Source organism: Chelmon rostratus, chromosome 8 (genome assembly GCF_017976325.1).
Source record: "Chelmon rostratus isolate fCheRos1 chromosome 8, fCheRos1.pri, whole genome shotgun sequence".
Classification (NCBI taxonomy): Eukaryota; Metazoa; Chordata; class Actinopteri; order Chaetodontiformes; family Chaetodontidae; genus Chelmon; species Chelmon rostratus.
The window spans coordinates 6,484,743-6,505,734 of record NC_055665.1 but is presented as its reverse complement, the minus strand read 5'-3'; the positions used below and the strand labels follow the sequence as shown (position 1 = coordinate 6,505,734).

At 41.0% G+C, this 20,992-nt stretch overlaps 1 protein-coding gene across 3 annotated transcripts; it reads left to right on the top strand.

Annotated features, from left to right (window-relative positions):
* Positions 1–1,857: 1,857 nt before the first annotated feature.
* Positions 1,858–20,643, top strand: fli1rs (Fli-1 proto-oncogene, ETS transcription factor-related sequence). Of its 3 annotated transcripts, none has more exons than XM_041942263.1 (10): positions 1,858–2,027; positions 8,357–8,562; positions 9,449–9,615; positions 13,627–13,830; positions 14,918–14,995; positions 16,900–16,968; positions 17,568–17,630; positions 18,833–18,880; positions 19,117–19,203; positions 19,594–20,643. In XM_041942263.1, exons 1-10 carry the CDS (start codon positions 2,010–2,012, stop codon positions 20,115–20,117), a joined length of 1,464 nt encoding a protein of 487 aa, XP_041798197.1. In that variant the 5' UTR covers positions 1,858–2,009; the 3' UTR covers positions 20,118–20,643. The 3 variants fall into 3 exon arrangements, with proteins under 3 accessions (XP_041798197.1, XP_041798199.1, XP_041798198.1); XM_041942264.1 differs by lacking the exon at positions 1,858–2,027 and adding an exon at positions 2,122–2,576; XM_041942265.1 differs by lacking the exon at positions 19,117–19,203.
* Positions 20,644–20,992: the final 349 nt, after the last annotated feature.

The following is a 20,992-nucleotide window of genomic DNA, read 5'->3' as shown; positions in this document are numbered from 1 at the left end:
ACAAACGGGATAAGGTTACACAACACGAGGTGATCGACAACCGTGCGCACTGGAGCACCAGGAATCCACCCGGGATCACTCCACTGTGGGTCACGGCGAGAGGACGCTGTCACGGAGCAACGCAAAAGCACCAAACCTGCCGGAAATTAAAACAATAAAAGTTTTAATGGCACTCTGGAGTGGATGTTTCGTGAAGTGTCGAGTGTCCAGACTGAAAAGCTAACTAATGTTCCCACAATTTGGACTGACTCGTGATATTCAGGCTTGATACAATAACCAGGGAGCTGTTTAATTTTACTTTCACTCACTTTGGTCATTTCTGCATGACGTTGTGTGCCCCCCAGCTCTTCCCAAGCACTAAAACTAAACTGCACATTTTTATTTTCTGTTAAGAAGATTATAAAATTAACAGAGTGCCATCACTTGACTTTACTTAAAACTGGCTTGGATGCACTCTCTATGTAAGGATTCAACTATAGCTATGGACTGGATGAACTGAACAGCTCCATTTTTGTTCATTGTAATGCTGCTCTTATGTATAAATAAAATAAAATTACCTGCTGAAAACAGCCTGTTCCATAAGGCCCTTATGATCATAAAAACGGGTTTTACTTGCTGTGTTCACCCCTCCTGTTCACTATTAAAAGATACATCTATAATAGGCGTTCAAGGAGACAAAATCTATGATTCATATGTTCATCGAAAGCTCACAGTATGAGGCAGACATCGAGTCTGAGTGGGAATTTTACAAAGTTTTAATGTTTTTAGTGTAAAATTCCCTCTTTGCAGTGCAGCCACAGTGATAAGAGTGAAGGCTTAAATAAATAACAGTGGAATAAAACTAATTTTGCTTGGGGCCTCCCTGAAAAGCCTGTAAGCAGCCTGAGCTGCAGTTTGGGAACCCCTGACCCGTTCCGTCAAGAGGATCAGTGGTGCTTTAATGACCCATGATCTTATTGTGCCTTAATTAACATAATGTGGTCAAGAAGGCACTCTTTTTTACACTAAATATATAGTGCTGACCTTTAACATTTCACAACTAAAATAACTTCTGACTATGGAAAGAGAAAAGAGATTTTTTTTGTTTGCAGTGGAGAAATTTGGCCATATTTTATTCCTCCTTGTTTCAGATCATTTTATTCAGTCAAACATACATACATACAGCACAAGAGTCCAAAATATCCAAAACAAGGAGCACAGATTCAATCCAAACTATAGCCCACAGACGATGTAACACAAACATGTTAGATAAATTGAAAAAGGGTGTGCATCTGCTACACATTTCATTGAAAGTCATGACATGCAGATTGGAAGGTGTCCATTTCCTTTAATAACACGTTTTCACACCTCCTTTAAACTGTAATAGGCTCCCATTGAAACCATTTTCACCATATAGAAGCATTTTTATGAAAACGGACCTTTTTTAACACATGTTGCTGTTTTAAAACACATGTAAATAGTCTGGTCCCTGGCCATTTAGGCATTTATGTGACAAACCTTTTCTCAAAAAAAGCACACATTTTGCAGAGTTTTTTGTCCTTTTTTTGTCCTCTTTAGTTCTGACTTGTGCAGGCATTCATCTGTCCTTTCATTTACACTGCGGCATAAATGAAACAACTGCTGGTTTGTGTTTATGCCCAACGACACCATTTAAATTAATCTGACACACACAAAAAACAAAACGCTTCATTTTCTCTTTTTTTTTCCTTCTGAGCAGCAAGCGTTGGTTTCATGAGAAGCAGCTTCAGCGCTTTCAGTGTTAAGTGTGACTTCACTTCCCAATTTAGAGAGAGAGAGAGAGAGAGAGAGAGAGAGAGAGAGAGAGAGAGAGAGAGAGAGGAAAAAAAACTTGTCATCCGGTTATGGTCTGCGAGCAAAAAATTGTAACTGCAATGGTTTGCGACATAGAGCCAATGCACCCCTGCATGCATTGAAGTGAGGTTAGAAGGCTAAATTGTCTGTAACATTTACAAAAACGACTAAATGACAAAGACTGCGAGGCTGCTGCAATGGACTGTACGATAAAGGTACGTGTTTGAAGTGTTTTTAACGCCGCTGCCGCTGCGGAACATGACAGACGGCCACCCACACCAGAGTCTGCTGAGTGAGAGAGTCAAGGCGGTGATGCGAGCTCCCCACTCTTTCCTTCTTGTACAAAATTTCCTCTTCCTTCCCGTTCGTGGTTGTATGTCGGCTCTATAATAACACAACTAACCACTACATCTTTACAGTCAGATAAAAACACTAATTGGTGGCCGGTTACGCGCGTAAAAGAGGATTTCCAAACGCACGCGTTTCGGGTTTTTTTTTCTAATCGCAGCGTTTCATCGAGCTCATCCCGCATCATCCACGGACCCGCAAGACAACAACAAAAATAACTCACGAAGAGCGAAATAACTGAGCATTAAACGAGCTTGAGCAAAGTGTTTTTTTCCTTTAAGGAAGAGTTAATGAGGGGATGCAGGACTTTACTGGTGCGCACAAGGCAGGTGTCCCTGAAGGCACCATGGATCAACCTGGATACACTGAGAGTCCCTTTCTAAAGATCAGGAGGATCCGTTCCCATCAGATGGCTGGTATTTCACATTTCATACTATTACAGCTGCACCTGTTTATCATCTCTGGACGACCACAGCGCAGTAACTGTTTCGCTGTTTTATCTCCTAAGAAGTGCAGAAACAGAGGCCTTTATGTCAGGGATTCAACCCGAAAATGCACTTTGTGATTAAATTAACACTGAAAACTGAACATTGCGCAGCGAGAAAAAGGCCAGACCTCTTTTATCTGATGATGCAGGTCAGAAACAGACACATTCATGTCATCTTTTAACGAATGCGTCTGATCCATGCAGTCTATGCAGCACTGGCCTGGTGGCTTTTAGCGCTATTTCTGCGATAAAATATTCTTGGAACCTTCTGAATTACTTTAACGCAATATTAATACGCACATTGTTAATGTGTTATAACCGATTTATTATAATGAATCACTTGATATTTCAACCACGATTAATGTCGTGTTCAGCCCATTGTAAAACTAGAAGGCATTTTTAAAAAAGGGACCCCGGTAGATTGAGGAACTAATCATTGCACTCATTTCCCTTTTGTTTCGTTTCTAAAAAAATATTTCAATAAAAACTGACGTATTTTGGGCGGAAAAGTCAATGGAGTTAAATTATTTTCGTTGTGTCATAAAAAAGAGTGCGCAATTAAAGGGCCAGTGCAGGTGAATGGAAACACGCAGAGGCGAAACCTCATTCATTTTGTCCGTTAAAACTATTTTTAAATATTGTTCTGCTGTTTTGATGCTGTCACTCGAACACGGTTCCTCGCTGATAGCGCGTAATTATTTTTCAGATAATTACTCTCTTGTAGCCTGTCGCAGCAGATTGGGTGTCTGAGGTTATTTTAAGTCAAATTTATAGCTGCAAACGGGAGCACTTGTCAGGTGTCGTTATCTGAATTCAGCAGGCTTCCTGTCTCAAACCTCAGACTTTCCGCACACATTTCCGCTCCGTGGACTAGAAAAAATGTAGAAAAGGCAACAAAGCCTCGCCAGAAAGCAACGGAGTGGACAAACGGAGGCGTTGCATTGTTTAAGGTCTGCACTGTCGCTTCACACGGGCTGGGAGGTTAAGGAGAACCGGGTCCGGCTCTGCGCTTGCGGCCTGCACGGGCCTGCCTGCTGCCAGGCTCCGAGCTGTGAAAACCGCATTGTTGTTTGTGCAGCAGAAAGCGCAGCTGCTCCGGCCTTTGCAAAATCAGCTTGCCTTAACTTTTACTTCTGCTTTCCGCCGCTTGCCTCTGACATGGCGAGCACACAGCCAGTGCCCTTGCACAACATGATCTCTGGCCTGTTTCTGCTGGCTACACCTTGTTTTATATGTCTCTAAACCATATCAATGTCCTCCTCCCACAGCCGTGATAGGAGCTGACACCCATTTGACATGCTCATTAAAATTTTCTGCAAGTATCTGGAAGCCATTTGTGGTCGAGCAAATGTAACCAGGAGCTCAGTACCACAGATAAACAAATCTAATGTCTCGAAACACAGCAAAGAACTCAACAGACCCTAGAAAGGTGAAGTTTCTCCCTTTTTTAAAATAAATTATAACTCCTGCATGAATGGTGCTGCCATTATCAGGCCAGATTAGTTAAGTTTCAGTCTCTAAATAAATCTCAATCAGTCCAGAGTAAAGAAAATGTTTTGGGATGAGCAAAAACAGCCTTCATGAGATGAGGGGTATTTGTAGGAGGGATGAAGTCACCAAATCAGCTTCATCAACACATTACAAGTTTATTGGTGTTTCCAAACATGAAGAGTTGATGGAGTAGTGCCTAAAACATGTCATAAAACAACTAAAAAATAAAACGGACTCTACATGTAAATCATGTATTCAAGAGAGTGTTGCTGCAGCTGCAGTTTAGGCCAGTGGTTGCCAAACGTTTTGGCCTTTAACCAAAGCAATGTCTTCTTGTGACCTGTTGCATCCAGTTCAGTTCCCCCTTGTTTTAAACATATTTTAGAGATCTATAGATCCATTAAATCACAAGAAGAAAAAAGCAGTTAGATGATTTGTGATGATTTTGAGCAGCAGAAATATGTTTTTTCTTCTTCTCTCCTGTTGCTACTCATCTGGCTTTGATTTGATCAAACACTGGTTTTAAGTTACCAGCAGAGCTCAAGCGATTAGTTGATTAATCAATTGGCAACAAATTAATATGCAGCTATTTCACTAATCGATTAGCTGTTTCAAGTCATTTTTCAAGCAAGAATGCCCCAAAAAAATTGAGGTTCCATCTTCTCAAATGAGATAATTGGCTGCTTTTTCGTGTTTTACATCATTGTAAATATCTTTGATTTTTTTTTTTTGGCTGCAATTAGACAAAACATTTGACCCTTGAGAATATTTTTTTACTGGCATTCACATGCACGTTCTGTTTTCTGATCTTTTACTGGCCAAATGATTAATATAGAAAATAATCTGCAGACTAACTGATAATGAAGTGTCAGTTGCAGCCCTAATTTGGCTCCCAAAGTGGGCTCCAGCAAGACAACACAAAGAAAATATTGGTAATTGTTGATGAACTGATTGAAGGTTAGTACAATCACCCAGTCACTTGCTGCTGTTCCATCTGGATTAAGCATAAAATCATATCTAACAGCAAAAAAACACCTCACAAAACTTTATCTATCTATCATAATAAAAACTGGGAACCCTTGGTCTTAAAAACAGTTCAACCTCCATATCTAATTCATAACATGGCCTAATATTGTCTCATTCAGGCTGTGTTGTAATATCCCTTTGATCTTCTTATTTATTTCATAAAGATACAAGATGCATGAACATCCATGTCATAAACAACCTGTGATCACGCTCTAAGCTCTGGGTTTGGGCAAGACTGCATGATGCAACCCGTGAAGCTGCTGACTTCAAGCGTGTCAAAAGTTTCCGTGCAGGACTTCATGTTTGTGCTCTTTTCACTGAGCGAGTGAAAAGGTTGAAGTGTTTACTATCAAACTGAACACAACCGGTGTAAAGTTTAGGGCATCGAGGCGCACGGCAGCCTCAGCCCCAAGAAGGTCATGGTTTTCTCTGCTTTTTTTTTTTAAAGTTGTTTTGTGTCACTGAGCAACAGGCTGAAACACATTGAACAGGAAGTCAGTTGTGGCATTAGCGGTCAGGCCACATTTTGGTATATTTGTATCAGTGTGCAGAGGAGAGAGAGAAAGAGAGGGAGAGAGCACAAGGGGAAGATAAAGAAAGAGCGGGAGTGTGAGTTTGTGGTTGCTTGTCACTGAATGTACTGTGCTGAAAACCGACTTCGATGAGCCGCTGCGAGTCACGATAATATCAGCAGTTTGTGAGTTGAGCACTAAAAAACCGTGGTGTACAGCTCTTCACTGTCATGTCTCCTCGTGTGAATTTGCTGTTGGTAGCCTCTCTCAGCCAACTGTTTCACTTCTGCACGGAGAAACGGGCCTCTGAAGGCGCCCAGTGTGTGAGAGGAAGACAGAGCACAGCGCAACTGAAGTAAAACAAATCAGCTGAAGAAGAAAACAGGAGTGCGGTCAAAAGAATGCCGAGCAGGATGATATGGCGGCCTGCGAGAGCTCTGCCACATGCAAGCTGCATGGATATTTTTTTTTTACATTTTTTAAACTATTTTAGCTTCTAGTTAGCATGCACAATTAGATATTGTGACAGCTCATAAGCGAGAACATAACATTTAAGGTTTTAATGAAGTGAAGTCTTGGGGAGTGGTACTGCATTTCTCAAAAAAGCTGTATAAAAGCCTTTTGCAGCTCTAGAGGGAGCTGCCTGAAGCCCGATAAAGTGCCTTAAGTGATGTCACTGAGACTGCGAGTTCAAAAATGACAAAAATCTGTGTGAAGAGTTACCAGACCTCTGTAGCCCGCTCCAAAACATTAGCTGCTGCTAGCATAAACACCTGAATCTCCAACCGAACTGTTGGTGATCAAGGTGCATTCTGGGTAATGTAGGCGGTAGATTCAACTCAGGAAGCAGAGCAGAAAAAAAGACAGTATCTCCGCATGCATGGGTTTATTTTAATACTGTAATCAAATTTAATCTAAAACAGGACATTTTATGTGTGTTATCAACTGTGTCTTCAGATCTTGAGCAATGAGTGTCAGGTAATATTTGTGTCACGTGAAATTTAACAATGTGGGCTTTTTGGAACTAAAACCTTCTGCATGTGCTTGCTTAAAAAAAAGGGCGTATCCATTACACGGCAGCAAACGCTCCACGCAGCAGCGACCGCAGCAGGAGGCTGCTGGAATCCCACGCACTGACTTGCGTATGAGTTCGTCTGCAGCCCACAGGAAATGCCAAACTGTGTGCCATGCATTAAGAAGGGCCGTACAACGCTCAGGTAACAATTGAGCTAAAAAAAAAAATAAATAAGAAGACACAATGCAAAGGCGGCACTTCAATCACGGCTATAGTCTTCTTGCTGTCCAGTGAACCCGACCCGCTCTCCTCCCCTGACCACAGGCCTGTAGGGTTGTTTTCCAGCTTTAAAATGACCCACATTTTTACACTGTGCCCCCCTCCTGCACCATTTCCTCTCCCTTGGCCTGTGCCAAAAGGTTCCTCTGCACATGGCGGCCAGGTTTCCTGTAGGCCACTGAAAAAGCACAGCACTGACGTACAAGGCCTGAAGACAATGCTCAACTCCTCTAAACAAACACGCACTTGCACCCACTCAGGCTGCCGTGGTTGCATCGCGCATGCACACAGTTAATTTGAGGAGCAGACAGAACAACAGGTCCAGCCTGCGCCCTCCCAAGTGCGTGTGATCAAAGTGGCATCTTGGGGTGGTTTTGAGGCCTCACTGTATAGTAGGTGCTGAACACAGGAAGACAGACTTAAACTTCGATTAGACTCCACCTTGAGCTAATACCCTCCCCCCCTGCAGCCCCAATACTAACGCACAAAACTGTGGTTAAGGTTACTGATGTTCCTCAAGATTAGACAGCCTCCTGACTGCCTTTACACCGTTTCACCGTTACTTGTCGAAATATTTTTCCAAGTGGTTTGATAACCTCCTAATTCTCTGGCTGTTTAGATTAAACATACACAAACAGTTTTAATCAATCACACAGCAACACCATGTGCCAGTTTGAATCTCGACACTGCTAAGAAGAAGGCAGCGCATCCAATAACATTTACATCCACATAAAAGAAACGTGTACCTAACCATAAAGCTAGGAACAGCAAATCTTTATGTAGCTCTACATATTCATAAGATCCCATGAATGGTAAATATACAACAGAAAATAGAGAATGAAGTTTGATGGAGAAGGTAATTCAACCTATATATAATATGAATTTAACACATAGATATGTATTAAAGTCAGTCTTTGGATCTTAACATTTTCAATCAGTTATCTGTAGTTTCTCTACCTGGATGCTTTTTCTTGCTGTTTTTGCTGTTGCAGTGAAGAGTTTAAGCAGATATGATAAAGGAGAAATGATTTCCTGTCACTGGTATATCCTCTGCGAAGGATTATCGATTTTGTTGAAAGTTTGGATGATGTTTTCCTTCTCTACAAGGACTGAACTTTAAAAATGGAAAGGTGTTTTTGTTCATGGCCCCACTATAAAAAAACTTTTCCTTCAAAACGTCAGATAAAAGTTTAATCTTTCAGGTTTTAAAGTCTATTATTGTTCCTTCTACAGCTCTTATAGCTGATGAGGTTTAACTTCTGTTCACGTTCGCTGAACCATCTTTCGTGGAGTAAACTGAGTCTGTGTGTGGAAAAAGCCAGTTTCCACAGGTTGTGACCCGGCACATTATTGGCAGACACTGACTGCTGCGGCTCTGTTGGACAGGAAGCGCTGTCCGTGGTGAGTGAGGACCAGCCCATATTCGAGCCGACCTACACCGCAGCCCCGGCCATGCACATGAAGACCGAGATGACGTCGCCCGGCGCGTTCAGCCAGGCCTCCAAGCCGAGTCCCGAGCCCACCGAGCCAGAGTGGGTGGGGTCAGCGGCACAAAACCCTGGGAAAAGAGCCGAACACGTCAATGGGACCAGGTGAGTCAGGACAGGCCGAGGCCACAGGGGAGCACAGGTTCCTGGATTATCTGACTGTGGCCTCGTCACGAGCCAATTTCAACATTCTGGGGTTTCCAGACCCAAAAAATGTTTATTGTTTGCTTTCCAGATGAAATCATGTGTCTCTTGTTGTTCACCACCACTATGTTTGAATTCCAAATATGGTAATTTTGGTGTTTTAATCTTAACTGAAGGATTACATATTGCCAGTGGTGAAAAGTAACTAACTACATTTTCATACATTTTAACTACAAATACAATTTTAAGGTACTTGTATTATGACTACTTCCAATTTCTGCTCCTTTAAACTTGTTTAAACTTGCAACAACATTTCAAGGGGGAACGTTGTACTCTTTAGTCCGCTGCATGTGACAGCCGTAGTTAGCAGGAAGTTTTCAGAGTAAAATCTGAAATTAAAAAACATATAATGAACAAACCATTGTTAAAGATTAAATCAACGACTAGGTTTCGGCTAAAAAACACTTGGTTAGGGTTAGAAAAACATCAGGTTTTGGTCTAAAATACCCAGTTTAGTCACCACAAACTGTCCTAACGTTTTGTTAGAAACACCAGCTGCAACCCATCTCCACCTCAAGCAGTAAAATGCTACATGAGTATTTTACCGTTAAATCACACCCGGCCTGGACTCGTGATGCTGCAAAACAGTGTGGGTATCAATGCATCCTCTGTCAGCTACAGACATTAGCAAACACCGCAGGAGGAAATAAACGTGCACTCAGTTGGAACTGTGAAATCTACGGTGTTTTGCCAGAGATTAGCAGCCGTGGCAAACATTACTCGAAATGATAGCTGCTCTTAGGGTTAAATATTTTATTGATCAAATCACCCCTCTCCTCTGTTCTAGCCGTGAGTCCCCTGTGGACTGCAGTGTCACCAAGCGCTCCAGACACATGAGCAACGACGGGGCCCCGATGCCGTACCAGGCCTCGTACCCGGAGCCCCGCGTCAGCCCCCAGACGGCCACCCCACCCACCAGCGCCACAGAGGAGAAGAGGGTCATCGTACCGGCAGGTGAGCTGAGTCACTCAATCACCCTCACACGAGACCGACGCCGTCATGAGACAGTTTCCCAAGAGCTGGGGCTTGTGCAATATCAATAACTGAATCAGAGATGGGCACCCTCTTCCCCAAACTAACACTACTACCAGCTTACGGGTCTCCAGTGACACTGCTTAACAACCATGATGTAAGGGTTTAAAGTGAATGCCATTTAAAAAGTGTGAAGTCAAAAGTGTAAATTTAACAGTGACATTAACAAGAAAGAGAGCAAGCAGGCGGTGATGCGTGATGAGCCGGTGCTGCATTTTCATTTTAAATCATCGTGCTTCCTGTAAGACATCTGATAAAGCCCAAAAGGACATTAGGGTATTACATTTCCACCAAAACCAAAAAATTGATTGAGCAAGCATCGTCTGTGTATGCAAAGCTTATTCCTCCAGGCTCCTCCACTGTTGTTAAAAAAAACTGTTAAAAACATCTATGAGTGGGTGACACGCTTCTTCATTATCATGAACATTGTAGTTACTTATGACTCAGTCCCTCATACACTGTAGTACAGCTGTAAATACTCACTAACGTGTATTAATCCACAGCTGTAAACGGTATCCAACATCTGCAATATTTATTGTCTGAGCAACTGTTAAAAACCAGAGCACTGAGCAGTTTAAGGAAGTTGTTGGGCCTTTTCACGACATTAAACTATAGATTTGTAACCACACACAGAGAAGGGAAGTATTGAGAGACGGACTAAGGCATTGCTGCTTTTCATATATCATGGGATTTGTTGCCACTATGAAAAGTATTGGATAACACCAGCTGTGTCCTTTAAAACATGCAAAGAAGACATGAAATAGCCTTCATCTGAATATGAACGTGACAACAAAACAGGAAGGGTGTGCTATTGCTTTATACACATTCGAGCTCCAAAAGCACTCCCAAAATAGCACCAATGTTAATTTCAACAATGCTGCCACTTTGCGTTTCAGCTGAGAATATGTAGATCTGATCGGCCTCATGTTTGATCCTCCCTGAATGTTTCCCTTGAAGATTTTTGTGCTTTTTAACTTTTGCAACAGCTGAAGCGTGAGCACAGTGGATTTCCCTTTTTCTTTGCCGAGGAAAATCACTGACATACGACGTGTGATATGTCATTACTGTCCGAGGAGTCATAGCCATGGTTTGGAAAAGCTACTGTATTTAGTCCGTTTCACCTTCGCCATGAATCACTGCTCCGACCAGCTAAAAAACGAACCTGATGACATAGTCTGCGTTCTCGCACAGCTCCCATACTGTTATCATCCTTTGAGACTCGTCTCATAAGGAGGTCAGGGCAGCGTGTTCGTGTGCATGTTTCAGTGAGTCAGTCTTTGGGGGGGATCCCACTCCAGACGTCGCCGCAGTGGACGATTTCAAATTCAGCTCAGTGAAATCTGACGAGATTCGTTGATGAGTCACCGGCACCAAGTTATTTTACTTCATAATACACGGATGTTGCATCACAGCAGCATGTGTCAACCAAGGACAATCAGGACCTGAGGGCGAGGCGACTACAGCTCCTGCCTAATATTACGGGCAATTCATAGTCATTGTTTGCTACTGGAAGTGAGCTTGCCTTCCTGAATCAGACGACGATATATTTTAGTACTGCACCAAGACATCAAGATCAATTTCAACCTAAAGTGGCCTGTTATTCTTAGGATGAGACACAACTACACAAAATAAGATAAGGTACAATACCTTTAACCAGAATACATAAAAGTAAACATGAGTTTTCATACATTTAGACTGAAGAGATTACATATAGAGATTCTAATATAATCTAAAAGTCATGCAAATATCAACCCTGTCTCCCAGAAATTTGGAGTATTTATACACAACCAATAGGATCTTTCCCTGTGAGTTGCCTTAACATAACCATTAAACATTAATCATGCTTTTGTTGCTATGTACAGAAATTGTATTGCAAGAGAGGAGATTGTAAAGAAATTGCGAACATTGTAAAGAAAACAAATTATTTTAATAAAAAATTGAATATGAGCATCATTACATTTTCAACAAAATATATTAGCTGTTGCAAATTTTAGCTTTATCTAATATAAAGAGATAGATAGATGAAGATATCTAATATATCTGAAAGGATATCTAATGTAATATATGAAATGTACAGCAATAACAACTATAATAAAATGTTTATTTAAGGGCATTTTTAGGATTTTACAGACAAGGTAGGCTGTAAAAAACATCACTTTGTCTGTGCATTAGGAAAAATGCTGCACATTTTTTGAAACCACATTCAATTATTTGTAAGACCTGTAAAAGACTTGGAATAAAAACATTAGACATCAACATCACACATTTAGGCTGGACAACATTTAAATCAATGATGATATCAACATGGATATTTTTTCCAACATGTGGATAATGGAAACGCTATATGCAAAACCATATTATTGCTCAGTCCTGGAGCACATAAATTCTGACAAAACAACCACAAATAACAAATATCACACTTTGTCTCTTCCCTGAAGACCCCTGGGGCCGTGTTCAGCTCAGTATTATCGGTAATTATTTGTTTACTTCCTGAATGCTGCTACCTTTAGGGAAATCGGCGCGAGCAGGTGGTGGCCTGTGGCGTGCCGGGCCAATCATACAGCGAGCTACAATAAATTTTATGGCCCTAAGTTTTAGTAGTGCCACACTTCAACAAACAAGACAGTTTCAAACAGTTGAAAGATGTTTTTTTGAAGCTAAAAATATGAACAGCAAGCATCAAGTAGGAACTGGTGACCATGTTTGGAGTTTGGCTAAACCATGCATCTGTTTTCGCAGAGTGGTCTCAAGTCTCTAGTATCATATATATCTAAGTAGTTTCCGGTGTTACTGAGCACGTTCATGTTCTACAAACACATCATATTTGTACCAGTTCTCTTCAAACTAACTACGCATGACGCAGATCCTCTGGTCTTTCTTCTTCTTTTTCAAAAAAAACCCCCAAAGAGCAGGATCCTTCACTACATAAAAGACTAGATAATAACATAATAACACCAGACAGCTAAAAAATCATTTACATGTTTTCATTCAACAAAGTGCAGTGCAGTGCTGCAAGCACTGTGGTCTCAGATTTGGTGTTAAATTTGGTACTGGGCATCACAGCCAGCCATAACTGGTATATAAAGACCCCTTCAGACATGTTGTAACACATACAAATTCTCTATTTTGAGTAACAGCTTGTGTCTCATATAAGCTTAACCAGAAAAAAAACTCAGTCTAGCAATTACATTTACTCCTTCTCCCTCCCGAATCAATGACTATGCAAATGTTTTAACTGCCGGTCACAAGATATCTTGTATTAACTGAAAAGTCCGCGCTCAGTGTGTGTGTGTGTGTGCACCGGAGGCGTCAAGCTGCTAGCTTCAAAGCTAGCTCTGAACAAGTCTTAAACTGAGATTTCCTGACACAGGTCTGAAACTTTTGTGCTAGTGGGGATTATTCTCCATCTTATTCTACATTATCTTTTTAGCCCTGTTTTTAAGTCCACTCTATGTCTCTTCTATATGAAGCACTCACTTGTTGCATGTGATTTCGTTGTTGTAAAGCACTTTGAGCTGTACTTCCTGTGTGAAAGGTGCTATATAAAAAAAGTTTATCATATTTAAGGTGTGCACAGAGAAACTTCTACCCTTGAGCAGATGAGTCTGAATCTCATCATCCTGCACAGTGAAGGCCAAACATCCAAGTGAAGTAACCAGAAGTAGAACATATTTTTTTTGAGTGGAGGGGGACTTCAAATATTTTCAGTTTGAATAGTTATTTCTGATGATTTCCGTATGACTCATCCCTATTCTACAACTTCCTGTTTATGACTTTTTGAAAGCCAGAACGGCATCTATTTCAAATTCAAATTCCAGATAGCTTGAAAGATCATTTCCTCTTTTAAAAAAAACAGTCCTCCCCCAAACATTTTATGAATCAGCGTTTTTGGCGTCTTTTCCCATCATTATTCTGCGATCCTCTTCGTGTCAGATCCTGAGGTTTGGACCCAGGACCACGTGCGGCAGTGGCTGGACTGGGCCATCAAGGAGTACGTCCTGGAGGAGGTGGACGTCATGCTCTTCCAAGCGCTGGACGGAAAGGCCCTGTGCAAGATGTCCAAGGACGACATGATGCGCCTCACGTCGGCCTACAACGCAGACATCCTGCTCTCACACCTCGGTTACCTCCGGCAGAGTAAGCCTCGCTTCGTGTCTCAGATGTCTCTCGCTCGCTCCAGCTGATAACATTGTCTGGTTGTGACAATTTAAATGCTTTTTATTGTTCTGTGGCGACCAAGCATTTTATCGGCATGTAAGCAGGGTTAGAAAAGAACAGACTGTGAAATATCACTGTGAAATGTGTAGAAACGAGTTGACAATTGACCGACTAGCTGACGGACATAGTATTTATTGATATTTCTGATGATAAACGACTAAAACAGTTGATTAAGCAAAAAAGGTCAAACTTTTGCTTTCTTCAGCATTTCAAACGTGAGAATTTGCTGCTTTTTCACTTTTTCTCTTCTAAAATGTAATGCTTTGGGGTTTTAGACTGACACTTTGACCTTTATTATTCATCTATTACTCAACAAAAAAAAAATCAGTAGTTTCTGCATGTGAATTTGTAGAATTTTTAGCGCCATCTTACATTTCTAACACATATTTTAAAGTTTGTTAGCCTTTATTTCAAAATTTGATTCCCGGCACCCAAATTCCACCCTAGCACTAACGTCAGTCGAAGATGTGGACAAAATAATAGAAACATCTTGCAATCCCGGAGCACTTATGAGGTCCTCATTATGTTTTCTGTTGAGGCTGAAAGAACATGATGCCATTTGAGGCTGAAGTTTGTCATATTGTTAACCAAACTTGTTGTCTTCAGTGAGTGTTGCAACCTCTGTTCTTCTTGGCTAACGCAGGTACTGGCATACAGTATGTTGTCAGAATTTTGTAGCGTTTGCGACTGTAGCAGCAGCGCTTGAGCTTCTGCAAATCACTGTTACAAATGCAGCTACAGAAGAGAGTCTAGTCCTTGTCCAGATTACCAGGTAACATTAAGAAATACGAGGGCTGGACAAAATGACAGCACAGTCGTACAATATTACGCGAACCAAGACTAGAGCAATACAACAAGAGCTAAAAAGTCCTCAACAGACTCAAAACAACACCTCTCTAGTCTTAATTTCAGAATACTATTCTTGACACTCAAATTCTGCCCTATGGCTGATTTTCATTGTATCTGTTTGAAATTAATATAATATCTTTTTTGGTCCTTGCTTCAGGTAGCCCCACCTTCTCATACCCCACAACTCCCACCAACAACACACCACCACAACAGCCCAGGCTACAGGTGAAAGCAGGTGAGATCATCCGCTGAAAACCTATTTTCTCAAGCAGCTTCTTGCCCTGAGTGATGGGCTCCAACATGCACGCAACATTTCTGCTAAAGTCAGAGCAGTTTGGGTTATTTCACTCCCGGGATTTGTGTCTTTGTCGGTTTGGAGTGGGCGGAGTTCAGTTAGAACTGCGTGATGTCACATATTTTTGCGCACCAATCAGGATTTGGCAACATTTAAATCAAAATCTAATGAGAGTTGTGGCTTCTTTGCTTGTGTTTTCATTCAAATCTGACCAAAGGTCTGATGAAGCAGATTAGAAGAGTGTTATAAATAATAATAGTAATAACCTTTCCAGACATTTATTTTATTTGTTGTTCATTTAGCCATTGACATTTGATGTTATAGAGAAATCTACTTTAATGACCACAATATTGATGCTTTGATATATGTAGAACATTTTTAGTTTTATAAATTTTAAAAGTTATTAGATTTCAATGTAAATGTGCAAAATCAACTTTGTAGTGATTGAGTGCATTATTATCACAAAGAACAAGCAGTAAAATATATCAATTACATCTCTAAACATGCAATTGATGTAACTAAGTGCATTCACTAAAGTACAGTACTTAGTACAATCTTGAGGTACTTAAGTATGACCATCACAACATTTTAGACGGAAAATATTTTTGCTGATATATATATATATATAAACACATAAGCTTAGAAAACACAATGCATTGTGAAAGCTTTTATGACAGTGTGGCTGAGGTCCCTTGTCATGTTTCAGACGTCTATGAGCTGTTCTAAGTTTCACCAAATTTGGTTTCATTTAAATAACTGAGGCCCAAAGAGGGTTAATAAAAACGTTTTTCTCTTCTTTCCTGCCTCATTAATCATCTCACAACCTTTCAGATTTATCTTGAGACCCTTTAGAGGAGGCCCGGCGCCTAGCTTGGGAACCACTGGACTGAACTGCCTAAATGTCTATGAAGCAGTTCCACCTCGACTAGTTACAACTTACACACTGATGCATCAGTATCAACAATCCAATAATGTCATTCACACTAATATATCACTCACAGAGGACATTTTCCTGCAGGACGAATGCTTTTACTTTTGAGACACTGAAGTACTGAATAAGTATGAGTTTGTAATGTAGTATATTTACATTGTTGTATTGGTACTTTTCCTTAAGCAAAGAATTTGAGTATTTCTTCCATGGCTCATTATATGATACAGAACTACCCAAAAAAGGTGAAATTACTTTTCATTCCATTATGACTTCAAAGACTTTACGCAGCATGATTTAAATAAATGAACGAGAACCTATTTTTATGAAAAATATATTTTTCTTTCAGTATCTTTTTGTTTAATTGCCGCCGTTTCCCCATTCGTCATATTGTCCCGTTGTTCAGAATGTTACTGGGTGTAATCAAAGCTCAGAGCTCAGGTTCATTTTCTCAAACCTGTCAGAAAAGAGCAAACTATGTAAACAAGTTAGAGATTTAAAACTAATGTGTTGAGTTTCAGAACCATGTCCCACAGTTTCAAGAGTGTAAAAGGTTTCTTGGTACAACACGGTCCTAAACAAAACTTGAGTTGATGAGTCCAAAACTTAACAGCCAGTTTCAGACAGGAAACAGCTGCACCGGTGCAGGAAAGGGGGGGTATGGGTTCTGCTCCTGGGACACAATTCACAATCTTGTGGCGTCAGGGGTGGCCTGAACAAAAGAACCCTTGCTCAAGAAACTGTGGGTCATCTTCAGACCCCCAAACTCTTATTGTCTTGGTCTCCATTTACTGACTTCCTTCCTACTGCAGCTGAACTGTCCACTTCAAAGCCTTTTAATGCCATGTGCCTGTCGAAGTCTAGTCTCATCCTTTTCTCTCTGTGTGTGTGTGTGTGTGTGTGTGTGTGTGTCCAGAGAACAGTTTTGATGAGATCAGCCGCAGGAACAGCTGGCCAGCCAACACCATGACTGCAGCCCCAAAAGGTATGACAACAAAAACTGAGGAAGATGTAAAACCAACGATCATGATGAAGACTTCATTGATGAAATAGTTAGTGCGGAAACTCTCGCTCACAAGCAGCATCTACAACAATGATGATATGCAATCAAGCAAGTCAATAAGGTCACATCACTGCTACTCTCTAGAGTTCAAAAGTTCAAATTCAATGTTAAGTTTTGATTATTTTACTAAATTTGCTCATCTTAAAGTAATCTATAAACGCCAACATAATCAGGCTCCTCAGGTGCTCAGTGACTTTGTGGTCCCACTTAGGCCCAGTAACATGTGGACCATTCAACGGGAACTATAAATCCTCATTCTCACAATGAGCTTTTTCTGTTCAGGGGATCAACTTTTGGAATTCCTTACCCTGCAGGACTCAGACCGGATCCTGACAGGGATCACTTTAAACTCGAACTGAAACAGTTGACACTTGAGGAGGGATCAGTCATGTAGTCATGAATGATCTGGGGTTTCTAGTTTGATGATGCTGTATTGTATTATATTTGTGAGTTAGTGTTAAAAACTAGGCCACATCAGGATCAAACAATTTCACTTTAGTTACTGTGTTTTTGATTTGAAGGTCCCTCTATGGAGCACCAACACAGCACAAGAGTTACAGAGCCTCCTCCGAGAATTGTGCAAGGTATGAATATTTTCATATTGGTAACAGATGGGCCTTTAAGCAAGTCAGTCACTACAAACTCACATTATACTGGAAAGGACTGTTCTAAGCTCAAAAGCTTTATTTGAAATTACAGTAAAGAACCCAGTGTTTCCAAGGCCTGGTACAAATATAAGGAAATATGTAAACAACAGTCTACTCTGTTAGTGCGTACTAATAGCAACAAGCTAATATTATCACAATGACAACATGCTGAGGTTTAGTTGGCATAATATTCACCATCTTAGTTTAGCATGTTAGCATGCTAAAATTTACTAATTATCACTAAACACAAAGTACAGTTAAGCTGCTAGAGTATTTAGTTAGTATTTAGACATGATGATAATGTGACATGAAAAGTTAAGGGAGTGCTAAAGTTGTTGTATTCATTCTGATATTGTACCAAATTTCATGACAACCGTTCAAAGAGACTTCATGCAGAACCACAAATGTCAACCTTGTGGTGGCACTGAAGGAAAAGTCCAGGGATTACCAAAAGGTTAATTTTCTGAGGAACAAGGAAGTCTATACAAAATTTCATGAAAATCCAATCAAGGGTTGAGATATTTCTGTTTGCCTCATGCTAGTATGGCTCAAGATAATGCGCAATAGATCTCTGCATATTTCTTTTGATGTCACAGCCTGATAATCAGCCTTGATTACTTATTTGTTGTACTTCATTCATTCAGCCTGAAATTGCGAACAAGATTATTTGTTGAAAGGAGGGGGGTTATTTCATTTTGACCTCACCCATCAGTGGATTCTGTCCCACCGACTTTGTTTTCAGTCAATGCAGAAGCTGCGGTAGCAATTGCTAGGAGCAGGAAATGTCATGTTTAAGAGTTGATATTGATTGTTGATAAGTCCACTCACATCCCCTTTCTTAACACTGTCTCTGATCAGTCGACTGTTCTCTAAAAAAGGCGGTTATGGTGGTCAGTGAGTACAACACCCTATTTGAGTCACTGAACAAATTGGAGATCAGGGCTGTGATTTGAATGGTTCAATCAGATTCAGACCTATGATGCATGTGATGCCTAACAATATGGAGAGATCTTTTATCAAACCTTGAAGGCACTATAGATGGAATTTCGGGTGGTTTGCAAACATTAAGGTTCATAAGATTATTAACCATCAGAATGAAAATACATGTAAAAATAATGGAATGCTTTTTCTTTTTTCAGACCCGTATCAGACATTAGGGTCCATTAGCAGTCGACTAGCCAACCCAGGTAAGGATCTAAGCCACCACAAATTAAACCAAAAAGGATGACACAAATGAGGCCTTTACACTGTCTGCTTTGGCAACATGAGAGAAAAGCAAGCAAGGGCTGGCACACATGCACTAACTTTCCAAAATGAAGTAAACATCAAGCAACACCTGTTGTGTCAGCAGAATTGCATAACTGAGAAGAAATCTGGCTTCCCTCGCACCAAAATGACTGTTTGCCCTGCTGTTTCCTCACAGAAGGCCAAGCTCTCAGCTCATCCAAGAACCGAACGGGCAAACAAAGTCCATACAAGCTCCCTGACCCCAGCGCTCACAGGCCTGTGGGTAGGTTTCTGCCCTGATGTCAGTCACTTCCTCCAAGCCACACAGTGAAAAGGTCACATTTGCTGGAATAAGCTGAGTGAGATGCTAGATATGTGTCATAATGCTACAAATCCGTCCAAAACAAAACAAAAAAGCAGTTTGTTAAAAAAGAAAATGAGGAGTTGCCCAAGGTCCTGAATTAACTGGATGCATCCTGAAGAATTTATCTATTTTTTGCAAACTCTAATGCTAATTTTAAAGGCTACCTGCTGCATCCTCCAAAATATTCCGATATTACCAGAGGAGGAAAAAAGTTTCACATCCACTGCTGGTAATGCTCTTTCTTTGTGTGACCAACCAACAAAGTCAGAATCTGAATCCTTAACTCCTCCCCTTCATTTCTCCTCCCAGGTTCAGGGCAGATCCAACTGTGGCAGTTCCTGCTGGAGCTGCTATCCGACAGCAACAACTCCAACATCATCACCTGGGAGGGCACCAACGGCGAGTTCAAGATGACCGACCCGGACGAGGTGGCCAAGCGCTGGGGCGAGCGCAAGAGCAAGCCCAACATGAACTACGACAAGCTGAGCCGCGCTCTGCGCTACTACTACGACAAGAACATCATGACGAAGGTGCACGGGAAGCGCTACGCTTACAAATTTGACTTCCAAGGCATCTCGCAGGCACACCAGAATCACGCAGCTGAAGGAGGGATTGTTAAGTACCAGACTGAGATGTCTTACGTCCAGCCCTACCACAGCCACCAGCCCAAAATGAACTTCATGGGTGGCCATCCTGCACCAATGCCCGTCTCCCCTGGCAACTTTTTTAGCCCTCCGTCGACATACTGGAACTCACCCAACAGCCCCATCTATCCGGGCTCAGCCATGACCAGACATCCTGCCACTCACTCCCACCTGAGTTCGTACTACTGAGGACGATGCTTTTCACACCTGAACACGATAACATGAGAGAGGAAGCCAAATGTGCAAGAAAACACACTCCATCCAGGATGCACCTGAGCTGAACCCTGTCTGAAATGAAGATGATATGACGCTACGGTCTGTTTTTCTAAGGGCATTATGAAGTTGTCTTTGTCACATTCCTCATTCAAAATGGACAAAACGTGAGGGTAAATCAACTCTGCTTTGAATGGAAAGGATTGGTATTATTCTCTTCCCAAGGTTTCATGAATATACTGATGACACAATATATTAATGGTTATTCAGATATTATGAAACCAAGTTTATTTTGTAAGTACTTTGTTTGATAGTACCCGTTGCAAAGGCCATAGTCATGGTAGCTTAACGGTTTTGTAACTGTTCTTTTCACTTAATAGGATGAAACTGCAGTTATCACATTCAATTACCTGACATTTGTAAAAGAGAAATTGTACAGAATGACTGTCATAACAATATAACATTTACTCATGATGTAAAGCTAATAAATGATGCTTGTACCTAAAAATGGACTCCTGTAAGTTTGATCATTTACAGATTCTGTTTAGTAGCTTGTTGATTGACAAATTGCTTCACAAGCTTACACTTTGTTAAAGGAATAGTTCAACATTTTGAGAAGAGTGCTTTTTCGCTGAGAGTTAGATGAGCGGATTGATACCACTCTCCCCTTCTGTTGGTTTGATAATTAGCTACAGCCAGCAGCTGCTTAGCTTAACTTAGCAGAAAAACTGAAACCAGGGGGAAACAGCTAGCCTGACTCTGTATAAGGTAACACAATCTGCTTATCAGTACCTCTACAGCTCAATCATTAACACATAGGTTGTTTTTTTAATCCATATAAAACAGACTAA

Bases quoted from the DNA above. Each gene is read 5' to 3' on its own strand.
- fli1rs (XM_041942263.1), top strand. The intron at 8,563-9,448 runs GTGAGTCAGGAC...CCTCTGTTCTAG, and splicing joins GAACACGTCAATGGGACCAG to CCGTGAGTCCCCTGTGGACT. The intron at 18,881-19,116 runs GTAAGGATCTAA...GTTTCCTCACAG, and splicing joins CAGTCGACTAGCCAACCCAG to AAGGCCAAGCTCTCAGCTCA.